Source organism: Cheilinus undulatus, linkage group 11 (genome assembly GCF_018320785.1).
Source record: "Cheilinus undulatus linkage group 11, ASM1832078v1, whole genome shotgun sequence".
In the NCBI taxonomy this organism is placed as follows: Eukaryota; Metazoa; Chordata; class Actinopteri; order Labriformes; family Labridae; genus Cheilinus; species Cheilinus undulatus.
In genome coordinates, this window is record NC_054875.1 from 19,671,089 (window position 1) to 19,698,210 (window position 27,122).

General features: G+C 39.6%; 1 protein-coding gene across 1 annotated transcript; it reads left to right on the forward strand.

Moving 5' to 3' along the window:
- Positions 1–26,955, forward strand: rimkla (ribosomal modification protein rimK-like family member A). Its single transcript, XM_041800206.1, has 5 exons — positions 1–735; positions 13,593–13,823; positions 15,751–15,837; positions 17,041–17,244; positions 22,658–26,955. The coding sequence occupies exons 1-5, from the start codon at positions 573–575 to the stop codon at positions 23,176–23,178; spliced, it is 1,206 nt and encodes a 401-aa protein (XP_041656140.1). The 5' UTR covers positions 1–572; the 3' UTR covers positions 23,179–26,955.
- The last annotated feature ends 167 nt before the right edge of the window (positions 26,956–27,122 follow it).

Sequence of the window (27,122 nt, forward strand, 5' to 3'; positions counted from 1 at the left end):
GATAGCAGCCAAACGGAACAGAGAGGGTTGTCGTTACTAGTTTAGTTCATTGTGACGAACCGACGATTTTGCGGGTTGCAACGCTATACAGTCGCGGGAAAACTTTATCGGCAGTTTTGAGTTGGAACGAGGAGGATCTAAAGCGGCACAGATCGAGCCTTGTTTGCCCCGGCGGGCAAAAAGTGCCACGAGCTGCAACTCGGTTGAGAGAAAGAAGTTTCTGCGGGAAACATTCCGTTATTTTCGGCTCGCTGCTTATGAATTTGCGCGGTCTGATTAAATGCGCCCGGGAAGACTAAATGGCTGCAAATGAAGGAAAACAAAGGTGATAAAGAAGATAATTCATCTTAGCCGGCTTGGTCCAGACAACGGTTGACCCGTGGTTCTGTTTTTAGCCACATTACAGCCTGCTTCCACCGCCAGCAGCCGAGGTCTCCATTGTGTGAGCATCTCTGTGCTAACTGTTCCACTGCCGCCCGACCCCCGGTTTGCTCGCTGCGACCAACCACCTGCCGCCCCAGACAGCTACGACAGCCGGATTTTTTCAAACTTTTTGAATCCACGTATCCAAAATGTGCTCAAGGCTTTGGTTCGTAACCGACCGGCGTATCAGCCAGGAGTATCCCCAAGTCCAGATCCTCCGGGCTCTGAAGGAGCGCTGTGCCGACGAGGATGTTGAATTCCGCTCGCTTCTTATGGATCAAATCGTGCTCACGATCAGCGAGGGGCAATTAGGCAAGTACAAAAACCTTCCATGTATAGTTCTAAACTCTGTCTATAGATAATGCAGTGAAACAGGGTTTTTTTTGCAGTGCCTGCATGTTCCTTAAAGTTAAAGGCAGGTGGTTATTGTTTGGAGACCCCGCTGCCGTAAAGCAGGGAGAGGGGCTAGCCCGGTCAGCATGCTAGCAAGGAAGCGAAGTGTAACCACAGCAGTGACCGCCTAACCCACTTTCCAGCTAGACTGCCTCTAGACCGGAGGGAGCGACGATGCTTGATTTAATTTCGCTGAATACGTTGCAATCCCAACAATGCCCTGGACGATAGGCATGATTAAGTTACAGATCATCAGGGAAATAATGATTTTGACGCTTCAGGTTACTTATGAGAGCATGAACATTTTTTAGTGACAACACTGATACTGCAGCGTGGGTCGACCTAAGGTTAAAGTTGTTGACACTTGTGAAATCCCTTTCATGATCTGTTTAGTTCAGGTGGTAACCTAACATCAGATACACCTTTATGCCATTGCACAGAAACAGCCTGCAAACATTTTAACTAAGAGTATACAATATCTGTTTTGAATAAAATCTTGAGGTGATTATTTTATGTACTTCAGATATATGTTGGAGCAAATTTGCCATTTCACATAGACTGGGTTTTTAAACAAAAAGCCATTTAGCATAGAAAGAAGGAAAGGAACACAAACTAATCATGTATGGAGCTATGTGGATCCGTCATTTTTACTCCATAGATGACTAAAATAGTGCATTTATATCAAAATCTGAACTAAATCAACCATTATCAAATTAATAGTTTAAGATTTTGTGTAGCTTGAACCCTTACTGTGCTTCCTCTGCTTTGCTCAAACCTACATTACTTTGTAGTGATAGATCTTCTGCAAATAATCTGTTGTCATTTTGATACCTGCTTGTCCAGAACACATTGTTTTTGTCCAGGCTGTTATGAAATGGTTACATATCACAGTGTTGTCTCAAGAAGCCTTGATAATGTGACTCTTAACAGTATGAACTCTCAACAAACAGACACACATGGAATTCGTCAAGGCTGCGTCAAGTGGGGCTGTGCCACCAGATGAGAGGCACGTAGGTCTCAATTAACACATTAATGGTGTAGGCCAACCCTGACAAAGGTTGAGCTGTTGGGAGAAGTTGTGGAATGAAAGGATATGAGATTGGGTAGCATGTTCCTTGCATGCTACACAGCGATATAGGGTGCACTGTGCAGGTATGTTGTGGCTACCTGTACATTATGCTTTATACACAACATAGGGGTGCAAATACCAACAATGAAGTAAGAAAAGGACCTAACATGTAAGGCGTGACGTTTCATATTACAGCCATAATACTGTATGTGAAACCAAACATATTGTTATTTTGGCTGTTAATTAGGTTTTACGTAAAGTATGGACCACATGAAACAACATAAAGATGATCTTATTTCCTGCTGTGGTTGTTATCCAACAAAAACACTTCTGTAGAAGTCCTAAATAAGTAGACACTCTGAAAATGAGGGCATTTTGGCCAGCACAGATGGGTAGGTAGACAGCTGTCTAGACCTGTAGCTTAGTAAGATATATACACAACTGGAGCAGGGCAGTTAGCATGACGTGTAATCCTTGCCGGCCTCAAGTCTGCACACAGCAAACTTCATCTGAGCCATGGCTCAACATCACAGATTAGTAGCAGGTGGACAGATTGGCCACACTGTTGGCTTGCTGCACAGGAAGCTGCAGAGTCCATGGCAGGGATCTTGAGGTGCTTAAGCTTATAGCTTACATATGAATTAAACAGGCTTCATTTACACCTAGACAAGAGCAATTTTGGAGATTGCAGGCGCTTTCCAATGTGGATTATCTTTGACATATACAACAAGAAACAAATTGAGAGAGTTAAGGTATTTCTTGAAATCAAGACAGCATAAAAACATCTCTTCAAATTAAGTGACTGAGAGGGATGAGTGACTGTTTACAGGTTTTTGTTTTTCATTGGAATCATAAGTGGTATCACACTGTCATGTGATTGATAATGGCCTTGTGGTCTCTGACCACCTCTATTAGTGGTTAAAGTAATTCATCCCTAGCGTCAGTTGTCTTTGGGAGATTTTCATTGGAATTTGATGAATAATGCGAACAATTTCAGAAATTAGGAAACAAACAGCACAAACATGAATATGTTTCATTGTGATGTTAAAGTTAATATAAGGCAGATATGAAAGAGGGACTCTAATACCTAAATTTGTTAAATCTAGGCTTTACCGTCGTCATAAGCTGCATTTTAAAGTTAAACCAAATGTCCTTGAGAACCTGCTTGTTTTAGGAAAGGTCAGCAGGCAATAACAACCCTATAACAGATAACACCTCTGTTACAACCTGCTGTTCCAAAGGTTTGTGATTTGCTTTGCTCATTTTTGTGTTCTCAAGTCTGGTTGAGGTCCACATTTCACATTGAAGTTAATGGGTTCAGTGTATCCCCAGGAGGAGACACGCACACACACTCACACACACACCCCCACACACCCCCACACACACACACACACACACACACACACCATTTACTTTATGGCAAACAATAGTCCCTCCTAGCCACCCAAACACATCATTCAATTAGTCATGGGCTTTTTACATCCAGTGATTTTTGCCATGATATGTTTACACAGAAACCAGATATTTATTGATATTACAACCATTTTGGCTCATAGCACATGCTTGTGAAGCCATTCTTAACTAAAAGATGTTAAATGCAGCACTTCCATATTAGTGAACAGAGGGATGGAACATTGAGGCAGGCGCAGTGTCTTCATTTACAGCAGGACAGGACATTACATAGACAGATAGATAGATTGTGTCCCTTTTCTGGTGTTAAAGCAAATTTAATGGCAATCACTGATTGGTTATTAGTAAAGCACAGACTCCCCATTTAATCAGAAATAAGACTTCATGCTGAAGATTAGCACTGTTTCCATCTTGCTTTAAATTTTCTAAGTTTAATTAATTTTAGCTGATTTTTAAAATGTTTTATCCTGTCATGAATGACAATGATTTTGGCAGGTCTTGACAAAAACCTACCATATCAACTGTTGCTGGTTTTTGTTACCACACTATAAGAAAATTGTTACCAGCCATTTTATTAAGGATTCACAAGTAAATGTTAAGTATTATGATAACAAGGCAAGCACAAAGTTCCAAAGGACAACAGCTTGTGTGTCAGTTTGTCAGCAGTATCTAATTTGCAAGTGTTCACATGCAGCCTGGAAGATATATTTGCATTTTATTAGTGTTACTGTGAAGGCTTACAGTTCATGCCTGAACTTTTTATGTTAACATGCACAATGCTTATATTTGAAGCACTGACTAAGACTTTCCAAATAATATGTTAGTTTAGCTTATGTACTTCAATCTCAAATTGCATCGATACAGACTCTGGTATTCCTTGATTTTTGGCCTTTCTTTTTATAAAAGGCATCACCACAAGAACTGACATTTATAATTTGCATAGCTTCAGCAGCCGTACAGGGCATTGCTTGCTGCTCTATGATTACTGGACACTAAACCCTTTAACCTTAAACACTCTTTTGCAGAGTGATGTTGCATCACTTAAATGACTGGGATGGAAAAGGCTGATGCTGACCTCAAAGCCACAGATATTACACAGAGAATGTGGATGCATTTTTCTTCTCTTATTTTCTTGTCATAAGACATTAATGAAACTACCAAACTCATGACTCTGTTTGGTCAGAAAGTTGACAATGAAATCACTGCAACAGTTGTCGACTTGTAGTACTAACAGGAATTCTGGCTGCAAATGAGAAATCATTGGAACGGGTCTTTAAATAGTCACTAAATAGTTGTTTTGTTTATGCCAGGGACTGTGGCTGGTGGATACATTTTGTTTTCCTACCCAGCATCATGTCAGAACTACAAAAATAGCTATTGAATAAAGTTTGGCAAGAGAGTGTATGCACTCATTCTGACACTGTACCAGAGTGCTCGCTGTTTGGTTCTTAAAAATCAACAGTAGGTTATTCATAAATGTGTTTAGTTTACACAAGTGAAATGAGCATACAACAATGTTATAGTAATCAAGTGTTATGTGAAATTGTTTTATAATTACAGTACTGTCAGCCCATATTCATAGCTTGAATAAACAACACTGCATGCTGAACGTCAAAGAAAACTTTGGTCTAAACTGAAGTTTTAGGTGAGAATTTCTTATCACATTGTGATATAACCAGAAAATGTCTACTGGCATATGTGTTTGTTCACAACAGCAGGGTATACATATGCATGGAGTACGCTGCCTGTTTGAAAGAAGTTGCCAGCTAAAGGGCTCTAAAAGCATGCCCACTTGTTGATTAAGCATAGTGAGGAACACATTTTAAGTGTTCATCATCAGGAACTTTTGAGCATTTAGCACTTTATAACCTGCAATTCAGGGAATATTTAAGTAACAGTCAGTGTAATTTTAGTCATGTAAAGGTAACGTTTATGAAAGAACTACAAAATGCAGCTACTTGCATGAAGCTCACATTATTTCAAGATTTGACCTTCTTTCACACAGGGATTAAAAGTGGACATTTAATGTTAAACACAAATCTCATGAGACAATTCTGCCATTTTAAACCAATCAAATTAAGATAATCACAGTTTGAAACTTATATCTTTTCCTAACAGCCAAACACAAAATGTAAAATGAGTGATTTCACCACTTTAAGGGAATTAGCCTAGTTTTATGTCTGTTTTGCAAAGAAACATATTTAGCCAGAAATTACTTTAATATGATTCACTTTTCAAGAAAATGGTGTTACAAGTTGTGAGGTAACAAAAGAAAGAATAGCCTACTGTACTCAGTGACTAGTCAGGTGGCTGAAAGCTGTCATTGTTTGAATGCCTGGAATGGATTTGACCCTTTTGATTTGTGAAACTTTCTGTGATATATCAAGCTGTTTGTTGAGTTCAGCTCTACCTTTGATTCATGTTTGAGTGTCTAATAATCCTGTTAGTAGTTAAGTTGTGCTTATTAGCTAAGAGCTATAAATGCAGCTATAAAGTCATACAGGGTATAATGATGTAGCTCTGCTCCTTTAACACAGTTTTCACTTGGTCTCACTATAGCTTTTTGAAGTGCTTTAATATTTTCAACACGTGCATACCTCTCAATAAATAGCATGCTTCAAAATGATACAGTCTCTGTTATGAAAACTATTAATACTATCATAAAGCAAAGAAATTGGTTTGAAGAAGACTAGCCTCACTGGCCACACTGGCCACACTGTTTCACATATGATTTTCCTGGGTGGCCAGGTTAAACCACACTGGCCACACTTTTTCACGTATGATTTTCCTGGGTGTATTTCACATCTATCTGGCAACAGCCTGTGGTCTGTGTTTGGGAATGGTGAATCTTTACAAAAAGTCTCTTAAGGGTGACTTGATAAATGTTATGTCTGTCACATTCATTGTGTATGTAGTTATGTGCAGCTTGAGGAATAGAATACATAATTTCAAATAGACAGGTTGCTATTATTAATGACAAATGGACAGTTAGTGACACAACTCATGCCAAAGCTGGTCAGAACAAGAGCTAAGACACATTTTTTGCCAAGAAAAGCTTTGATTGCAGTTCTTTGCTATTCTTTTAATAAAGAAATGTCAAGTTTTGATAAAACTGGCACTATAACTACATCTGACCTTGTCGTGTTTACCATTCACCATAGTTTAATGGCTTGCATTAAATCATAACCCTGCTTTGCACTCTTTTGAATGACACTGTCGCTAGTCAGTCACTAGTCAATTCATTCTCGGGCACCAAAGTTTCAGATTGACACCCAAAACACACTGGCGTCGCAGCACATCTTATGACACACTTCAAGTTCTGCCCCTAGCACACACTGGCAGTGTTGCATCAACAGCTAAACTCTGCTGGGCGCTTGATTCATTTGTTCTTCAAAGATGGCTCTAGATTTCTTTCTCTGTGCTCTCAACAGTTCTGCAACTACGACAGCAGAGATGGATAAAACAGCTCAGTGAAATCCTTCACTGGTGATGGCTGGTTGTGCTGAAAATGAAGCATGTGACTGATGTGATGTGATGTGGCTGCTGCCACTGGTGTGGGTTTGTACATAGAATATAATTAGGTGGGCATTTGGACCGGCATCAGACAGCACTGGTGTGTTTTGTGCTTGAAGCTTTGCAAAATGGATCTGCTTGATGACAAACATGGAATCTGGCCAATCTATTGACTTTTCAAGGTTAAATTAATCTATGTATTGCAAACAAACTCCTGCACACTGTTTAAATATCTCAAATGCACCTGCAACTTTTTAGTTCCCAAAACATTTCCAAGTATTCATGCATTTTTGTTTGTGTGCCTGTGTTTGCTTGCAATGTTTTATAATTCTTAGTATCCCAATATTGATACATAGGACTTCTATTTTTGTTGCTGGTGTATTGAAACAGGCATCCACAAAGTTTGTTTTAAACTAGTATCATAAGGTGCTTATGCTGGACCACATCAAGTCCTGCCTCCCCTCAGACCTGGACTCATATCAGTCTGGTACAGGTCAAACAGGTCAACGGAGGATGCCATAGCTGTTATAGATATCATTGTTGACATTCTGGTTAACAAGCTGGCTGACTTGCAACTCCCCCTCCACCTGTGCTTGGATTAAGGACTTCCTAAGTAACCCTACAAACAGTTAAATTGGACACCGTCCTCTCTTTCACCCTGACCGTGGGCATGGGCTCTCCTCAGTACCGTGTGCTGAGCCCTCTCCTGTATGCTCTGTACACCTATGACCTACCCCTTGCTATCATTAAATTCTCAGACACCACAGCTGGCAGGATGGTGTACAAAACACAACATACTACTCAACACCAGCAAAACAAAAGAGATGGTGATAGACTTCAGCAAGCACAGGGGGAACCAGCTCCTCTTTACATCAATGGAGACTGGGGACACATATAGCTGAGGACCTCTCTTGGACTGCCAACACAACTGCAGTAGTAAACTAGAAAAGCACTCAGAGAGCGCAGACCTCCACCACTAGCCCTATTTCCCAACAGTGAAGAATCCTTTAAAAAACTCCTGGATCCATCCCCATATACCCCCCACCATGGCATTTGTAATTGTGTAAATTGTATTTGTCTGCTGGTGCCAACAGATGCACTGACAGTCTCACCCATGGTCTCACCGAACGACTGGAAGTCATGGCAGAGGGTGAATATTCTTCTATTCCTCCCAGAATTGGGAGTATTCTCGCTACAGTTGGCTGTCTTTCTCTCTGTTATGCTACGACTCGTCTCCTCGACTGAGCGTGCGTCTTTCAAACTCTATAAACTCCAAAACTTTGAATAGTAACACACCAAAAACATGCTGCTGGGATTGAAGTTACTCATTTCCGCCATCTCCTGGTTTAAAGTGGTAACAGCCCAGACCTCCGCCATTAGCCCTATCTCCCAATAGTACAGAATCCTTAAAAAAATTCTTGAATCCAGACGGCGATCCGGATCACTCCCAAAATCTAATCAGTTCTTTCTTATGCCATTTCTGACATTTCCCGAAAATTTCATCAAAATCGGTCCACAACTTTTTGAGTGATGTTGCTAACAAACAAACAAACCCACCCGATCACATAACCTTGGCGGAGGAAAAAAGGCCCAACAAAGAGTCCATTTCCTAAGGATGCTGAGAAGGAACCATATGGAGGAGAGGTTGCTAGCGGCCTTCTACCATAGAGAGCATCCTCACATATTGCATCAAGGCCTGCTATGCTAACTGTTCAGAGGCAGACAAGAAAAAAACTGCCCAAAAAATCACTGGCTGTCCCTTACCCTCCCTGGACAAAATCACCAGCAAGTGGTGTCTAAGGAGAGCAAGGCAGATTGCTGCCGAACCCACACACCCAGCACAGCACCTGTTTGACCTGTCAGGTAGGAGGTACAGGTGTCTCAAAAGCAGGGATAACCATCTGAAAAACAGTTTTCTTCACTGGGGAATAAGAACCCTTAATGCATCCTAAAGTGCTTCAACAGTATAACAATATTGCACATTATTCTTACTTGATTGTTTTTATACGGATCCTTATATTCATTGTATTAATTATTGTACTTATTTGTTTACTTTCTGCTGCACTGGCCGGAGAAGTACTTCAATTTTGTTGTATACCTTATGTGCAATGACAAAAAAGGTTTCTTATCAATTTTTGCATGTATGTAAATTTGCAATTAAAGGCAGCTTTTGCCCCGACCAAACCAGAGAAATCAAAAGACAACCTGCTGCCCCATCTGGCTTGTTTAGAACCCTCAGTCCCAGACTGGGACTACATTCAGGGCTGGCAGGGTCCATCAGCCAAACATTGGCACAGCATTTGTCAGCATCGCCTGCTTTGTGACGTTGCAGCGGTATGTACAGAATGCTTGTCATGCTTGTTAGCTTTGTCAGGCAGATTGAAAATGGGATGCATGTAGTCTGCTAAAGCCTAAAAACATAACAGTTACATCAGTGGTGACTGTAACAGGCCACACCCACAGAAAATGCAGCCTGGTAAACAAAAACCTGTGTTGCTTTTTGTTGTACACGGAAATGTTTTGGAGGGCTTGGGTTTCTACAGCGGTCACATGACAGGCAGCGTGGAGTACAATATGAACACTTGCACAAATTAATAGAACTAATTCATCTGGCTGCCTCATCCGTCACTGTTTAGTTCCCCTGGAGATGGAGACGAGTACGGTGAACAGTAAACACTGTCTGTCAAGAAGGCATGAGAGCACATCCCCTGACACTTCCCACTGTAAGACCACCAACTGTTCTCTCCGAGGCTACACAATCAGATCAGTGTGTGAGAGTATTGAATAGGGCCGGAGAGACAGTGAATCCTCTTGCTTCTATGCTGACATTGTGAGGAGAGGGAGGAGCAGAAAAAGGGAGGGGTAGCAGTTTCTTCATGGGTACATACTCCTTTTTTCACACTCCTCTATTTTCCCCTCAGATCCCACCCTTCCTCCATGCTAAGGCTAGAAGACAGCCCGACCTTTTCTGCTGACCGCTTCTCTCCTGTCTCTACATTCTGTGCACACCATCACCCTAAAAACAAATGCTGGCTTCTTTAACAGTGTGTGTGCCTGCCTTAGCACATCATGCTTTAAGCACACTCATCTGTCATCACACCAATGGCTTTCTTACAACATATGCAGCAGCCATCAAGCTTCTCTTGACCTCTGGTGATCTAAGACAGTGGCGCTATCACTATTGTAAGCGTGCAGGCTCTAAGATGGCTGAAATTTAGGTCACTGTAGAGGTGAAATGCTGTGCCACTGAAAAATGCTTCCCCACCCCTCTGACTCATATTGTATGTGCATGCCCACACGTATGCAAAGGTTTTTTCATCGCCCAATCTGTTCTTCCCGATGAGCTGCTAGGTGGCATCGCTTTCTCAAAAATCTCACAGTCTGTCTCTGTTTCCTTTTCTCATCCAGGGTGATAAAGTTACACTAGTCACCAGTAACACACTGCCAGATCTTTGGCTATGGCTGCTGATTTAGCCATCTGTGTGGGCAAGCCAGTATTCTGTTATTGCAAACTCGTGTTTTGCTCAGCACAGCTAGATAGCTCTTGATAGAGCCTGGAGATGGTTATTCTGTTTTGAAATCTGCCAGATTTTAAGATTCCTTGAACAGTAACTGTGTTATATGCAATATTAGATTGAATCTATAAAAGCTTCCCATAGTAATGTCAGTCTGTATCTCTTGCATAACATCCTGAATTGGACTCAAAAAGCAGTGACATATTTAGATATGTTGAGTTAGCATGATGCATTTCCTTGGCTCAGGCTTAAATAATTCAAGTAGGGTGCATGTTTGTGCTGGACCAGCAGAGGCATAGTGATGGTTTGTAGATGTAGAAAAGTGGAGGTTTTCTTTCATATGGTTGATTCATTTTAAAGCATCATGCTATGGACGCTATCACGGAGCTGATACTTTAAAGCCCTTACCTACTTTGCATCTTCTGCCTTCATCAAACACAATAGTACAGGAATTTACAAGGATCTTTCCTTGCCGTCTTTTCCAAAGGTCAGAACTAAATTGGTGAAAAATGCTTTTATGTTTGATGCTCCCTTTATTTGAAATGAATTACACGAAGACCTGAAACTTAATAAGCTGGTCTCATAGGATGCTTTTAGGAGGATGCTAAATGATTATGAGGCAGAAATATCTGGCTGTAGATGTTCTGCTCAATGTATTTGTAACTGTTGGCAATTTGGACAAATATTTACTGCTTTACTTAATTTTTATTGCCTTTTAATGTAGTCATGTATGTGTGACTGTTCATTGTCTGCTTGAAACACTGACAAATGTGCTGCTACATATTTTGGCCTGGACACTCTTTAAACAGAGATTTACAATGTCAGCTAGGGGTCAACCTATTATTGGCCTGGCGGATTTTTTGAGAGGCACCTAGCTGTGAACATCAGACATTCATAAGGACATGTACAATTCGACATCTAAAAACCCTAGCACATTTAGACATCTGTAATCTTTCTTTTATCCATAATCCCTACTGAGAACACTCAACTGAGGGTTTTTAAAAATGCAGTTATTTTTTAGTTTTATTTAAAAGAGCTTGTGTGATGATGTACAATTTCTGCTCACGTCTGTTGTCTGCTATCTTTTATTTAACTGAGGCGTCTTTTCATTAAAAACTGAACTTCATAGAATAAAGGCACTAAACAGTACACCAACGTTTAATTTTTGTGGATGAATTTCACGTATTAATCGAGAAAATGTGTTTTAAAAGCACCGACGTATTCTGGCTTGTACTTCCAGTGGACAGGAACCACATGCAAAATATTTTCGGAACCTGATGCAGTGCAATGCCAGAATATGTCAGGACTTTTGAACATCTTTTCTTTCTCAAAAAGTGAAATTTATCCATGAAAATGAAATGTTGGATAACAGCATAGTACATCCACGCTATGGAGTTGAGTTATAATGACAAAAACACCTAAACTGAAAATAAAAACTTAGCAGGCAACACGCATACATTTATGAATCTTCAAGCTCCCATGCTTCTTTGAATGTCTGGTATCCACAGCCAGGCTTTCTTTGATTATTGTGGCTTATGTTCGGCATTTGGCCGATTATTGGTATCAGCATTCATTTTACAGATAATCAATAAAATTCATTAATCAAAAGGTGAGCTAATATTACTTTGGTTTTACTGAAAAGTGTGATATCCCCATAGGCTTTACTTCAACTCTACACAATCTCAACAAATGTCCGGTTAAGAAAACAGTCTGATTGGCTAATGTCACATGAGGAATAGCCAATCGACACTTAGACTTGGGTGTCATAGTGAGTGCATGATATCACTTCCTGTTCTCCTGTTGCTACTGTGTTGCTCTAGGCTGTTTCTGATAAAGCTAGGGCTAAATTGTTTATTGTCCTTCTTTTTTGACAATCCAAATTTACTTTTGCCACATTAAGTACATTTTGTACATTCATAATAAATGCATATCAGTTCCAAAATATTGGTTATTAGTCTCATGAATGACAATGAATCAGTATTGATATTGGCCCTGAAATACCAATATTGGACAATCCTGATATCCAAGCTTTCCAAGTTAAACAAAGGTTAGAAAATAGTTTTAGAATGAGACATCCTGACACCTAAAGACAACGGTTCACCAATATGAGAGGTGACTCAAACCGGTTGATTCTCAGCCAGCCTGTTCTGGATGGCGGCTTGCTCAAAAATTTAACTCATATTGTGTCAGTCTGAGATGCACAAGCTGTTTCCACCTAAAAAGCAGTGTCTGTGTGGCTTAATTTGACTGCCCATTCAACAAAACACTATGAAATTGACAGTCTCTAGTAGTGCTGGGTGTTTAATCAAGTTTTTACAAGATAATTGTGATTAAATGATTAATGTTTTTAGATTTTGTCATGTGGGGAAAGTTTCAATGTTTGCAGTGATATAGTTGCCTTGAAACTTCTTTTTTGTTTATTCACAGTTATTACATATCAGAACTTTGGATGTTTCACAATCAGTGTTTAATGATCGTTATCCCAACACCAATCAAAACCATTGTGATTAGGATTTTTTCCCTTATAATTGGGCAGCCCTAGTCTCTAGATGGCCTTTTACATCATGACAGGATTAAAAAAGTATGGTTAATATCCTAAAAATATTCTAAAAGCTTTATGTTTTAAAATGGTTTTGGCTGTTTTGCTGTTTTGCTTTAATGTGTCTTCTCTTCCTGCTCCACTGCCCTAAATAAAGAGTGAGTAGTTATAGAGTCTCTTAATCAGCAAGGATATTCCTTCCTCAGTCAGTAATGGACCAAAAGTGGAGGAGCTGGCTGCAGTGCAAGGGAGTAGTGTATTCAGATATGGGCGGCATGTAAATGATCATATCAGCAGGAAAGCCAGGTTCCAAATTCATGGCTTAATACTGCCAGTCTAAGAGCTGGCTGGCTCTGCCTGGTCTTGTAACCATGCCAGTTCTCAGTCAGCGCTGTGTGGTGACGACCAGAGCACAATCCATAAACAGTCTCTATAGGAGGAGTAAACTTTTCCACCGGTGCATGATGCTATCCAATTTTACAAACCATTTCACAATGTTTCCAGGTGCTTTAAGGGCTCTGATTTCTCTGTTTAAGATGTAGTAGTAGCTATAAACAGTGACACATCACTGAGAAGACAGGAACTAACTGTGTGTGAAAGTTTCAGCTCCAAATATGTTATTATTTTTTGATTGCAAAAGGGTGGAAAAACAACATCATGAATTTATGTTTTTTAATGATTATCCTCTGTTTTTTTTTCTTCAACCCCCCCCCAAACTCCGTTCCTCCAGGTCTGCGAGTGGATCAGGAATTGGTGACCTCTTATCCACAAGTGGTGGTAGTACGGGTGCCCACGCCATGGGTGCAGTCAGACAGTGACATCACCGTGCTGCGCCACCTGGAAAAGATGGGCTGTCGACTGATAAACAGGCCACAGGCCATACTCAACTGTGTCAACAAGTTCTGGACCTTTCAAGAGCTGGCTGGCCACGGGGTGCCTCTTCCTGATACCTTCTCCTACGGTAAATCAATACTTAACAGTTATTTAAGTTAAGGGCAAGGTAGGCAACTTGGGAAATTTGTTTGGCTGTTAGGGGGGATTTGTATGGAAAATTTTCAGGCATTTTCTCAAAAATTTGAGGAAACTTCTTTGTACGATTGGTTGGATGTTCAGTGGAGTTTTCCATCATTTCCATGGAATTTTTGGGAAATTTTTAAATGTTTTTTATTCTATAAGTAATGTTACATTCAGAATTTGGTGGACATTTCGTTCATGCCCAGCCTTAACAAGTCCTTATGGTCCATCATTAAAATGACTCCACCATCCCTCTCTAAACGACTGACATCATTTCTGACCGACTGTAGATCCCCAGCAACTGAGCAACTGTCTGACACACAGCCAAAACATCTGCTGTAAAAATTTCCATTGCTGTATTTTATGCAAAAATAGGACCTTCAATAGATTTTCAGACAGAACTTTTGGTAAAAAGAAAGTCCTGTACAGAGTCAAGGCTACAGTTTTGAACTTACCATGCCCCACTGATCCCGAACAAGTGAGAGCAACTAAAGATACATTCCAAACAAAAGCTGAGGTCTCAGGAGGTAAAATGAAGAAATACATCCAACATAGCCTTCACAGATAGATCACTTTCTTAATAGTTTCATCATAGTGTACGAGACGAAAAAGGACAATTCTTGTTGAGTGGGTCTGTAATTACACTTCTTTATTTTAAAGCAGGTAAAATCCAGCTTTAGATTATTTGAAACCAGTTACATGTTACTGTCATAAGGACAAATAATCATCTGTTTGTGTTTTTAAACTGCGTAGTTGCATTAAAGGCTGAAGCAGGCATGTTTGAATATAAGATTAATAAAAGCACATCCAGCTACCAAAACAACAGATATAAGAACATGTTTACATTTCATCCATGCAGAGTGATTAGGGCTTCATCTTGCAGTAAAACCAATGCTGCTTTTTTAATGTGTTGTATTGTCTTGATTTAATAAGACACAAAAAAGGCTGACAACCGGCACAACACACATCTCTCTGTTTTCCAAAAAGCCACAATGCTCTGCTGTGTGCTGTTTGTGAGAGCTGAAAGAAAAGGATACAGACAGAGGGAAAGGAGAAGTGAAAGAGGAGGGGGTGTTTGGCCTACATTCCATTCGTCTCTCTGCACAGTAGGCCAGGCGGTGCATGCAGAGCGGCTGGAGAGCTTATGTAACAACCCCCCCCCCCCCCCCACCCCCACCCCAGAGCCCCACCCTCTGCCCCCCTCATGATTTATCAAAATAAAGGATGCCATCCCCTCCTTCCTGCCCTCTACCTCAGCAGCTTATGACGTGGTCAGCCCCACATTCTCTGTTGACTCTCTCGTTTTCCCTCTGTTCTTTCTCCCTCTCAGTGAAAACACATGTGAATCTGTGCGTCTGGAAAAAGCCATGTGACAGGCCAGTTCACATCTGTTCCCTTGACTGAACGCCAGAAAGGACCAGACAGGGGAGACAAAGAGAAAAAGAGAGAGGGAGAGCAAGAAAGCAGAAGGATGTTATTAACACCCATTTTTCACTATTTCTTACATATTTTTAATCACTTCTCAAAGCAAGGCAGAAGAAGCAGGGACACATCTGTTGCTACAAGTCCCCATTCTAAATCCATATCAGATATGATCAGCTGATTCACATTAGTGCATCCTTCAGAGAGTGCTCTTTTCCAATTCAATGAATCAGGCAGCGAGATATGTAGAGGCTTGGGACATCACTCCTAGGCCTTGCTGTGTTGAGTCACTTCTGTTGCTATGGCAACAGGCTTTATTCCCTCCCCCAACCCTGCTCAGTTGTGTGTAATGTGTGAACCATGCTATCAAAGACAGAACATTTTTATAACGTATTACACCTTTGTGTGGATGCATGTTTGTGTGTGTGTTTGTATACATGGGCATTTCTCAGGAGGGCATGATAACTTCCGTAAGATGATTGACGAGGCAGAGCCGCTCGGCTACCCTGTGGTGGTGAAGAATGCACGTGGCCACAGAGGTAGGACCATGCTTTGCTTTTTCTGTCACAAGTCTACACCCCACCTCAGGAAGCTGTCCACGGCACGCCCATAATGGCCACTCCACCCTGATATGAAATTCACTGACAGAGTGTTAAATGATCAGGGCTGTGGTGCTTCAGCAAACACAAAACAAGGCATATGTTGCTTCAGTGTATCTATTAGGTTGAACCACTTTTATTTCAAGTTTACAAATGCACCATTGTTTATCTATTTTGCTGCGAGGCTTGTTTGATAATTTTTAGCTCACACATTTTTAGCCCATCAATGTTTTTAAGACATAAGTCCCTGCGTCTGCTGACCCTTTAGTCCTGCTGTATTCATAGTTATTGACACTTGACTGGCTTTGCCATTGTTAGAGGAAACAACAATAGACCCTGGCTAGCCAAGGCTGCCAGCAGCGCATATTGTTAGGGAAAGCAACCGTTAGTCAACCACCAATGTGACCTTTTTATGGAGTTCTGCATCTCAGGGGCAGCTCTCCTCCCATCTGTGGTTGACCATTGACTTTGGCCAAAGTCCAGCATGCATTCTTTCTCATGAGCATATAAATGCCTGAGCAAATAAATAGGCCATTTCAACATATTCTGAATCACTGGTGGTGGGAGGTCTTAGCCAAATTTTCATTTCATGCACTCTTTAAGGTAATTTTCCAAACCATGTTTCAGTATCATAAATACAAAGAAGTCAGAGCCATGTGTCCTGTTGAGTCACAGGACAGTAATGTTTTTCTTTTCTTGTTACGACTGCTAAGGTGTTACATCATATTGTCCATTTTCCCATATCAAAGGATTGCCCTGTCACAGTGTTCTGTTTGTCTCTAAGACACATTGCGAGCACATGATTTTCCCTGGTGAAGAAACAGGGGTCAGAGGGCTCGACAACCAGGAGACGCCGCCAAGAAGTGCTAATTAAAACAGGCGTCTTCTATCCTGTGTGAGAAGCAGTTCTGTGGCTGCTAAGAGGAGTGTCCAAGTTATTATATGAGAAATGAGAACTGACATGAGGCTTGGTCAGCAGAGGCAGCTACTTGTCAGCAGAACTTTTCAGTCTATACAACCTCTTACGCAATTCAAAATACTGCAAGATTTTAATTTTGATGTAAGAAAAACAGGCATAGTCAACCTGCAAATAGGCTTTTTTTCTCTTCCCTTCTTTATCTAATTTCTCCATTCCTCTTCCAGGCAAGGCTGTTTTCCTGGCCAGAGACAAACACCATCTGACAGACCTATGCCATTTGATCCGCCATGACACCCCCTACCTGTTTCAGGAGTATGTAAAGGAGTCGCATGGCAGGGATGTGCGGGTCGTCCTGGTCGGTGGACGTGTCATCGGCTCAATGCTACGCTGCTCCACTGATGGCCGTATGCAGAGCAACTGCTCTTTGGGTAGGCAGTCAGTGATTTCATTGTGAATAACTGAATTATGTTCACTATCACACAGTCATGCTTCTTTCACTTACACAGTATCTCAAACTTAAAATCCATCCTCTCCCAGTCAGACATGGAAAAAGTCATCCATGCTCTAATTTTCTCCCTTCTAGATTACTGCAACTCACTTCTTTCTGGCATTACCTAGAAATCTCTTTCCCGCCTCCAACTTGTCCAGAATGCAGCAGCTAGGCTTCTCACTGGTTTTAACAGACAACATCACATCACCCCTATTTTAGCGTCTTTACATTGGCTTCCAGTTAGTTTTAGAACTAATTTTAAGATTTTATTTATTACTTTAAAAGCACTAAAGGGTCTGGCTCCAATATATGTAAAAGAACTTTTAATCCCCTATGAGCCAGCCCGCACCCTCAGATCCTCAGGTAGGGGCCTCCTGGTCGTTCCAAAGTTGAGACTTGTAACTAAAGATGACAGGGCCTTTTCCATCAGGGCCCCTCGACTTTGGAATGACCTACCTGAGGAGATAAGGCATGAAGAACAGTCACTGCTTTTAAATGACTTCTTAAAACTCATTTTTACAGACTTCCTTTTATCTGATGTTGTCTCATACTCCTTTTTATTCCTTTACTCATTGTTCTACTTTTTTATCTTCACTTTTTTACCATTACTGCTACTTTTGCTATTTTACTGTTATTATTATTGTTATTATTAATTCATTACCACTTCTGATCTTTTGCTTGTTTTTATCCTTTAAAATTCTTATTTATGTTTTAATATTCCTTACTCCTTTTATTGTTTTGATTTCTTATATCCATGATCTTGAGTTTTAATTTAAGCAGTTCTTACTGGTTTTTGCTTTCACCCTCTTGATGCTTGTATCATTTTGGCGTTTTCCTTCCTCAGACTTCAATTCTTTTACATTTGTTTTTACTTTAGGATTTTACCTCTATTAATGTTTGTAGTTCTTATTGCTTCTCTTTTACTTGCCTTGTAAAACTTCTGTCCCCTTGGTCTCAGGTTTTTGTGGTTGGGTTCCTGTGTTGGCCGAGTAATAGTTGGTTCTTACAATGTCTCGTGATTTCCTAATACTTGTGATATCTCAGGACGTCTTGGGTTTCTCAGTTCTGATGATGTCATGGGATATCAATACTCATATGATTTCTTTGGATTTTTAGTTCTAATATTGTCTCATGTTGTCTCATGCTGTCTCAGTAATAATGTTGTTTGGGTTGAACATATAGCGTAGGGTCTGATCTTGTTTAGGTTCTCTCCCCTTGAGTGTTCTCTTGTTGTTCTTGTTTTGTTTTCTTATCTTTTTCTGGGCTCTGCTGCTTTGTTTTCTGCATGTCATAGCACTTTGTAAACACGTGTTTAAAATTGCATTACGTTACTGAACCCCCCCACCCCCACTCCCACCATTACAGTTACTAACATTTCCAGCACTGCAGCACTGGAGCAGTTCCTTAGCATGCATGATTAGGCCGTTTTTAATGTGCCTGGTTCTTAGATACAGATTACTTGTATCTTGTAAAATCAGTCTTGGTGCTCATTTAGCTTGTTAAATTTAGTGTCTAGTTGTTGGCAAAAATATCACAATGTTCTGCTCATGATCAAGATTCTCATGCAAAGTAATTGGATTTACACAGCAATAGAATGAATTATTAACAAAGACCAGGAGACATGAACATAGTATAAATATTTCTGCATAAAAACAGTGTTCTCACGGTATCTTAACAAGCTACACACTTCATCTGCTCAGTAAACAAGTTTTGGGAAACTGTGTCAAATCAACAAGCTTGTGCTGAAGTTTCCCTGGAGACATCTACTGACTGCTTTCCAGCTGATGAGACTGATTTTCAATGTCAGTGCATGAGCACTTTTGGTCTCATTGAAGCAATAATGCGCTGTGACATTTCTAGGACATCAGTCATCAGATTATTTTGCATTTATGTAACAGATCATGTGAACACTTGCCCTGACTGATGGTGGATCTGATGTTATGTTTGATTTTGTGATACAAAATACTGAAACTAGATAAATCCATAGAATACTCCTTTTATCGATAAATATGACAGCAGGATATCTAGATATTTCACATTTTCTGTTTAAGACAGACTGGACAAGGACCCCATAAAGTTCACTGAAATCAGAAATAATACACAACATATACTGCACTTACAACTCCCAGTACACTTGAATAATGACATTTATTTTTTTATCCCATACAGCTGCCATTAACATTTTGTTCTTCTTACATTTGTAAGCTGCTGTATTGATCTATGGCTGTGACTCTTAGTAGGCCAAGCTTCAGGACTGACCACCAACACTCTGAGAAATTGCGATCTGAATTTTTGAAAATTTTTATCCATTAAAATTTATTTAATGAAAAATGTTGCCGTTTGGACATAAGATAGAAAAAAAAAAAATTTTAATAAAGAAACTGGTCAGAACAAGCTTGTTTCTTTAGAGGCCATGCATGTATACAGTGCATTCAGAATGTTTTCAGATCCCCTATAGTTTTTGTTGCAGCCTGATGCTACAGTTGAAAAAAAAATATTCTCATTACTCATTATCTGTTCACGACAAAGTGAAAACGGAATTTTAGACATTTTGGTAAGTTTATGAAAAATAAATAATTGAAATATCCTATTGACATAAGTATTCAGACCCATAAAAGCCCACCTGGAATTTGCAAAGAAACTCTAAATAAAAGACTTTCATGTGTTTTGCATTAAGGAAAGGCTTTCATCTAGCCCAGAAGTGTCACACAATCACAGCAGGGGCCAGATTCTGGATTCAGGACTGACTTGAGGGCCTAACAGGGTCACCTTTTTAACCATAAACTGTCAACCTCATTTAACCAATAGTAAAATCTGAAAAAAAAACTTGATGAGAAATGATTCTGACATTTAATAAAATTAAAAAGATAAGTTTAAAGGCTCACAATCTGAGAAAAGCAAATTTATTAGTTCAAAAAGGTCGAAACATGAAATTTAAATTGAAAAATAATTTTTAATGGCAAATATATCAGAAATAAAGTCAATATCATGAGTTTCAAAGGCCAAAATGTGAAATAAATTTGTAATCATGAAATTAAAAGTCAAAATATGATTCAAAGTTTTAAATTGTGAGTCTAAAAGGTCAAACTATGGGATTACGAAGTCATAGTCTGGAGTTGAAAATATGAGGTAACATACAAAATAATTGGTTCAACAAGGTCAAACTATGACTTAAAAATTTGAATTATGAGTCGTAAAGCTCAAAATATTATATGAAAAGTCAAAACAATGAGTTGAAATGCTCAAAGTATGAAATAAAAAATCAAAATCCTTAGTTTGAGTCCTAACTGTGAGATATAAAATTGAAAATATGAAATTAAAACACATATTAATTTCTTTTCCCACATTCCTGACTTCTTATCTAAATATTTTTACTACTTTTTAAGATTTTGTGACTTAACAAGGATATCTTAAATCATCAAGGATAAGTTCACAATTTTATGCTTGAGGAAATCTGCAGACCTCATACTGATAGGCCAGTTATAACAGAAATATGAGATCATCTTGCGGGCTGGATTTAACTGTTCCACGGGCTGGATTTGGCCCCCAGGCCTTGAGTTTGACACCTGTGATCTAGCCACTCTGCCATATGCCCAGATCGGTGGAGGGCTGCAGTGATGTTTGTCCTTCTGGAACTTGGTCCCATCTCCACACAGGATCTCTGGAGCTCAGTCAGAGTGACCATTGGGTTCTTGGTCACCTCTCTTATACTAAGGCACTTCTCCCCTCTTTGCTCAGTTTGGCCATGACCAGTTCTTTCAAGAGTCCTGGTTGTGCAACACATCTTCCATTTGAAAATTATGGAGGCCACTGTGCTCTTGGGAACTTTCAGTTCAGCAGGATTTTTTTGTAGCCTTCTCCAAATCTGTGCCTTGCAGCAATCCTGTCTCTTAGCTCAGTAGACTGTTCCTTTGACCTCATGGCTGGGTTTATGCTCAGATATGGATTGTCAGCTGTGAGGTCTCCTATAGAGAGGCGTGTGCCTTTCCAAGGGGTCTGAATACTCATGTCAATCTGCCATTTTCAAAAAATAAAAAAACTGAAATATCAAACATTCTATATTTTTATTCACCCTGTCATTATGGGGTACTGAGTGTAGATTAATGAGAATAAAAATACTTTTTTTCAATGTAGCATCAGGCTTCAACAAAACAAAATTGAAAAAAGTGTCTGAATGCACGGTATATTTTATTTAACTTCGTTTCCTGGGATAACATGCACATTTTGATTATTTTTGAGAGAGTTTGAGACATTCACGCAATATCATGGAAATCCAGCTTTGTTATCCCAAGATAAGGAGATAAATAAGTCAGCATCTTTAGAAAACAACCAAAATTGTCCTGTCACTATGTCAAAATAGAGTTATATGAAATATACAGGGCTTAACAAATTTATTAGACCACCTGTCATATTTGTCTCTAAGCCCATCCAGCATCATGAAGTGCTTTAATGTGGGCTCTTTCATTTTCAGTCAGCTCTCCACGTTTTACCTTTTTTTTTTCTTTTTTTTTAAAGATTTATTTTTTGGCCTTTTCATGCCTTTATTTGATAGAGGACGGACAGTGGATGGACTCGGAAACAGGTAAGAGAGTGAGGCGAGACATGCGGTAAATGCCTCAGGCCGGATTTGTACCCGGGCCGCCCGTGTACATGGGTAGCACCTCAAACCACTTGACCATCTGTGCTCCCACGTTTTACCATTTTGAACAGGAATGAGGGATTTCAAACTGAATTCACCCAAATTTGAGCCGGCTCACTGGGCTTCTCCGAGAAGTCAGAAATTAATCAAGCATAACATTCAAGAACTAAAACTAATGTTTCTGTTCAGGAATGCAAGTAAATAACTATAATTTCACATATTATTCAAGAAATAATAATGTGCTTTACTATTTCTTCAGTTTTTTTGTAAATCAGTAAATTGGAAAATTCATGGATAACAATAATAATTATATTTTGGCATTAAAAATATAATTTGGGTTAAAGAGCTTCTACATATTGGTGTATTAACCATTGCAGAAACATAAAAATTAGTTTGGTAATTACCAATGCTGTTAATTTAGGGCAGCTGTGGCATAAACCTTACTTTGGTTAGGGTTAGGGTGGTCTAATAAATTTGTTAAGCACTGTATGTATGCATGCCTCTACAGGGCTTCAGTACTTCATAGACTTTCTGCCACAATTTTGTAATCCAGGCAAACATTTGCAAACCACCAGTTGAGAACCAATGCTTTATAGGATATATTTTGGGGGATTTTTCATGTTTGACAAATTAATTCTTTTGGACTCCTGGATAGTGAAGTGACTGAACCACAGACTATAGTTGATACTAACCACTGATGTCTCTCTTTCAGGTGGTGTCGGTATGATGTGCCCACTGAGCGAGCAGGGCAAGCAACTGGCCATAGAGGTGTCCAACATCCTGGGCATGGATGTGTGTGGCATTGACCTCTTGCAGCTCAATGATGGCTCGTTTGTGGTCTGTGAGGCAAATGCCAACGTGGGCTTCATTGCCTTCGACCAGGCATGTGGCATGGATGTGGCAGGCATCGTCGCTGACTTCGCCCTGTCGATGCTTCCCAGCCGCCTCACCCGTAAGATGTCTCTGCTGTCTGTTGTGTCGAGCACCAGTGAGACCAGCAGCGAGCCAGAGGTGTGCTCTGTGCCCAACGGTGGTGGCTCCATACCCGAGGCTGTCTGTAATATGAGCGTGGGCTCTACTTCCAGCGAGAGTGACCCAGAGCTGGCCGAGCCCTCTCAGTCCTCGCCCCGCCAGTCCACAGCCCCCAACCTGCCTGATCTCCCTGACCTCCCTGATCCAGCCTATAACTTCAACACCCTCCTCGCTAATGAGATCAAGCTATTGACTGAGTGAGATTCAAGCAGCTTCATGCACACACAAAACACAACAGATACACGACACATATACACTTCCCTGTACGCATGATGACAGACATTCCTTTTAAAAACACATATCAGAGCAGAAACTTTTAGATAAAGGATGTTAAATGCAAAACACGAGCAGAGAAACACACAACCACAAAAGTAGAAACACCAAAACATGAGCCTTCTCCTACGTATTAGATTAAAAAATGTCAAGATCTGAGGCTGCTCCCCTGATTCTCCTCGCTTTGCACCTCTACTTCAAAATTGCAGTCAGCACTATCTTAACTTAGCTACACTGCAGCATGTTGTCAAGTGTAGACTACAATACGCAAGACCTCTGCCAAACCAGCCCTCTGTTTTATGTGGGTGTGTGGGTTTTCCATAAAGTCTAAAACCTGCCATATTTTTATCCTCACAACATGCTGACATCAAAAAAACTACAGCATTACCAATAAAATTGTGTTTTCCTGCTGAGATTGTAGCTAGGCTTAGTGGTTGTTAGGAGGTCAAATTATTTTGTTCTCTTTTAAAGCGTTAAGGTCTTTTGGATAGGAAAACACCCTTGCACCAGGCAGACTGTGAGCTCCAATTCTGCAAAGAAGTGCAACTATCAATCATGACAACTGAAAGCAGAACATACTGCAGAAACTCAAGATGAAGGAATTTCATATTAAAATAACACCTAGTTATGTTTGCATTAAAAACCCAAAAGTTTGCTCATTGCATATACCAACGAGGCAGATTAAAACAACATATTCATTATGTTAAGATAGTTTAACTACAAGTAAACAGCATGTAATCTTAATTGGATTCACTGATTCAAAATATGGGAATGAAGTGGTGTTGTCAAATTAAATTGAGAATTAAAAAAAAATACACCCTGGATGCTAAAACTTTGTCCAAAACACATTCTTTGTTCACTGTAAACGAGACAGGCCCATGGCAAATCTGCCCTATCATTAGCAAAATATAAATAACACATTTTTGTTTGTTTTAAACAATCAAAACCTGGAATATAATAAATAATTGAGTGCCATTACTTGATTTTTTACCTTTACATTCCTAGCTAGTTTGTATAGCCTTACCAGCAGCAGCAGCAGCAACAGTCTGCAGCTTTTTAAAAATTCATTTAATATCTAGCACTTTATAATTAACAGATGCATTTTGTTTCTCGCTTAATGACATATTTAGAAAACTTTAGACATAGTTTGAAAGCTGCGTCTACACCTGCGAACAAAATATACCTCAGAACAGTGACTTCTCACTGCCATAGGATGACTTAGATATTCAAACATACAAAACATATCAGCCAGGGTCCTTCGTGGTTCCTCAGCACTCCCTGATTTACCAGATGTTCCTTCCCTTTATGTCTGAGAGCTAAAAAGTTAGTTATGTATTATTTTGTATTCCTTTTTAGCTTTTCTTTGTAAATATTTAGGTAGCCTATTAGCTTCAGAGAATACTAGTGTCCAGATGATAAAACCGGAATGGCTGAAATGACTGCGAGCTTTGAAATTTTCATAAGCTATTGAGAATGAACATGTTTGTACACACCTGCAATATTGAGAGGTTGAAACTGAAATTCGGTGCTAACATTTCTGCATTTGTTTAGATGTGATTTTTCTGTCAGATAATTTGTAGATTTTTCTCATAGTTTTTGATTGAAATGAAATATCTTAACCCACAAAAATATGTTGGCATGATGTACAAATGAAAATGGAAACTTTATTTTTGCAGTCTCTTTGGATAGAATGTTACTTTTTCTTTCCTTTGAACACAAAGGAAATAATTCCAGGGATTTCAGCAGCCAAAAGCTTTTTGCTTATGGTTTTCTTGTTGATTTAGCTCCCTACACTCTGGACATAACTGTCAGCTGTCAAGGAGTGGTACACAGGAGTAAATGTCATTCACTTAGAATAATTTATAGCTTTGATCAAAAGCACAATGTAAACCCATAAAGTTGTTTCGTGTAATGGCGTCCACGTTTTTAGGCTCATGACTCTTCTGTTGAAAGCATCTCAGGGAAGCAGCCTGGATCTCACCCCCAAAGGCACTACATAGCCATCCGAGCTCGAACATGTCAAAAACATATTTCCACAGGCAGACAAAAAGACCACAAACAACAAAGAAAAAAAGGTTGTAAACTACAGTGTAAGACAATGTGGTGTATACCATGGTTAACATGCACTTTTTTTCCTTGCTTGTTTTATATTGTTCATTGTTTTCTTCCTAATTTATGGTATTTTTAAGGAAAAAGTGGTTTGTGTGCACTAATATTGTCCCAATAAAGTGAAACCGCTGTGAAGCTTGATTTACTTCCCTTCTTTGTGGGCCGTTTTTACTAACTGTCCAGAATCTAACAGGCCTGCTTGGGGGTGCCATATGTAAACCCACCAGACAACAGGAAAGGCAGCCTCTATCTGAACCTGCTGTCAAATGATCACAGTGGCTCCACTGAGAGAATAACACCATTGACACCTCTGTGATGTTGTCTGGTATAATGAAAGTATCTGACAAACTGTGAAATCTGCTGATGTCTTTTCTCCTGACATGCAAGGGCCCCTGGGCCTGATCATTAAGCCACATCCCAATGTTCTCCAGCTGTTGTTGTCCCCTGATTCTTTAAGTCTTGGTCATGTATTAAAGCCTGTCATTCCACTTTGTGAACATCAGTGTAGATCAAAATCACATATCCGTATATACATTAAAAAGCCAGCCATAGAAAAGAGGGAGATGTTCATTTCTCTCTTACGGACCCATGTTATTTCAGTCTGTTTTTACAGCACTCATACAGAGCACATTTAGCCATTGAAGGGTAATATAACTGCCCTAACAGTGTTCAAAATGCCTTTTCATTGTCTGGTTTCTTTTGGAGCAATGATGTAAAGATCATCATCAAGCTCCCTGCTCAAGTGGTTTTTCTCTGCTTGGTCTTTATAGATCAGTGGCCATGATGAAGTGGATATTAGGCATTGATGCTACTGAAAGAAAGGGGTTCTACATATGTAAGCAGGACAAAATGTTTTGAAATGAAGTTGTCAAATGTGTATTGGACTGTGTAATGCATGGCAAGCCTAGAACAAAACTGTAGGGACCTCTGGACTAGTCACTGTGCACAACAACTCAACAGAGCACAAGGTTACTATTTAAATCCAAACTGCTGCTAATGTATATTTGGCTCAAAAATTAAAAAGGGAATAGGCGGAAATCCAAGTGTTTCCGTGTTTTACTGCCTCTCAACACATAAAAATGAATCTGAATGCCAAAAAAAGCATTTTGTTGTATAATTCAGTACTAATAACACTAGTAGTGAGAAGATTTTGAAAAGTGATTCTTTGTTTTGATATCATGAATAAATGTTTCAGAACTGTATATAAAATGTAGGATTTCACTGCAATCTTCAGGTTCGTTTAGTGTCTTGTGTTTCAAAATGAACCTGAGGTTTGTGTAAAGGTTTACAATATTCTTTGATTTGCAGAAGGAAAATGCAATGTTTGTGCTTTATTTAATAAATTTGGTCCCTGCTGATGGTGTAGAAATATTACAAATCTTTAACCCTATCTGCATATCATAAAGAATCGAAGTAGGAGTATGAGGACTGCAGGTTACGAGAGAAGCAAAAACATTGCATTTACAAAGGGTTAGGAAACGCCCTTTCATCATTCTGTTCTGTATCATTCCAACAGTGTTATAAACTGGATCCCAAACTGATGTAACTCAAATGTGCAAAATGATGTAAATATATATCCCCCTTTTTTAGATGAATAAAGATGAGTCATTATTCAAACCAATTAATGTCTCTGTCACTTCTTATGTCAAGCATTTCAACACCAACATCGGTCAAATTTTCTAAGAGTTACTGTACCTACAGGAACACAGAAAATCTGATATGGAAATTATTTTTAAGACCTTTTTCAAGACCCTATCAATGTA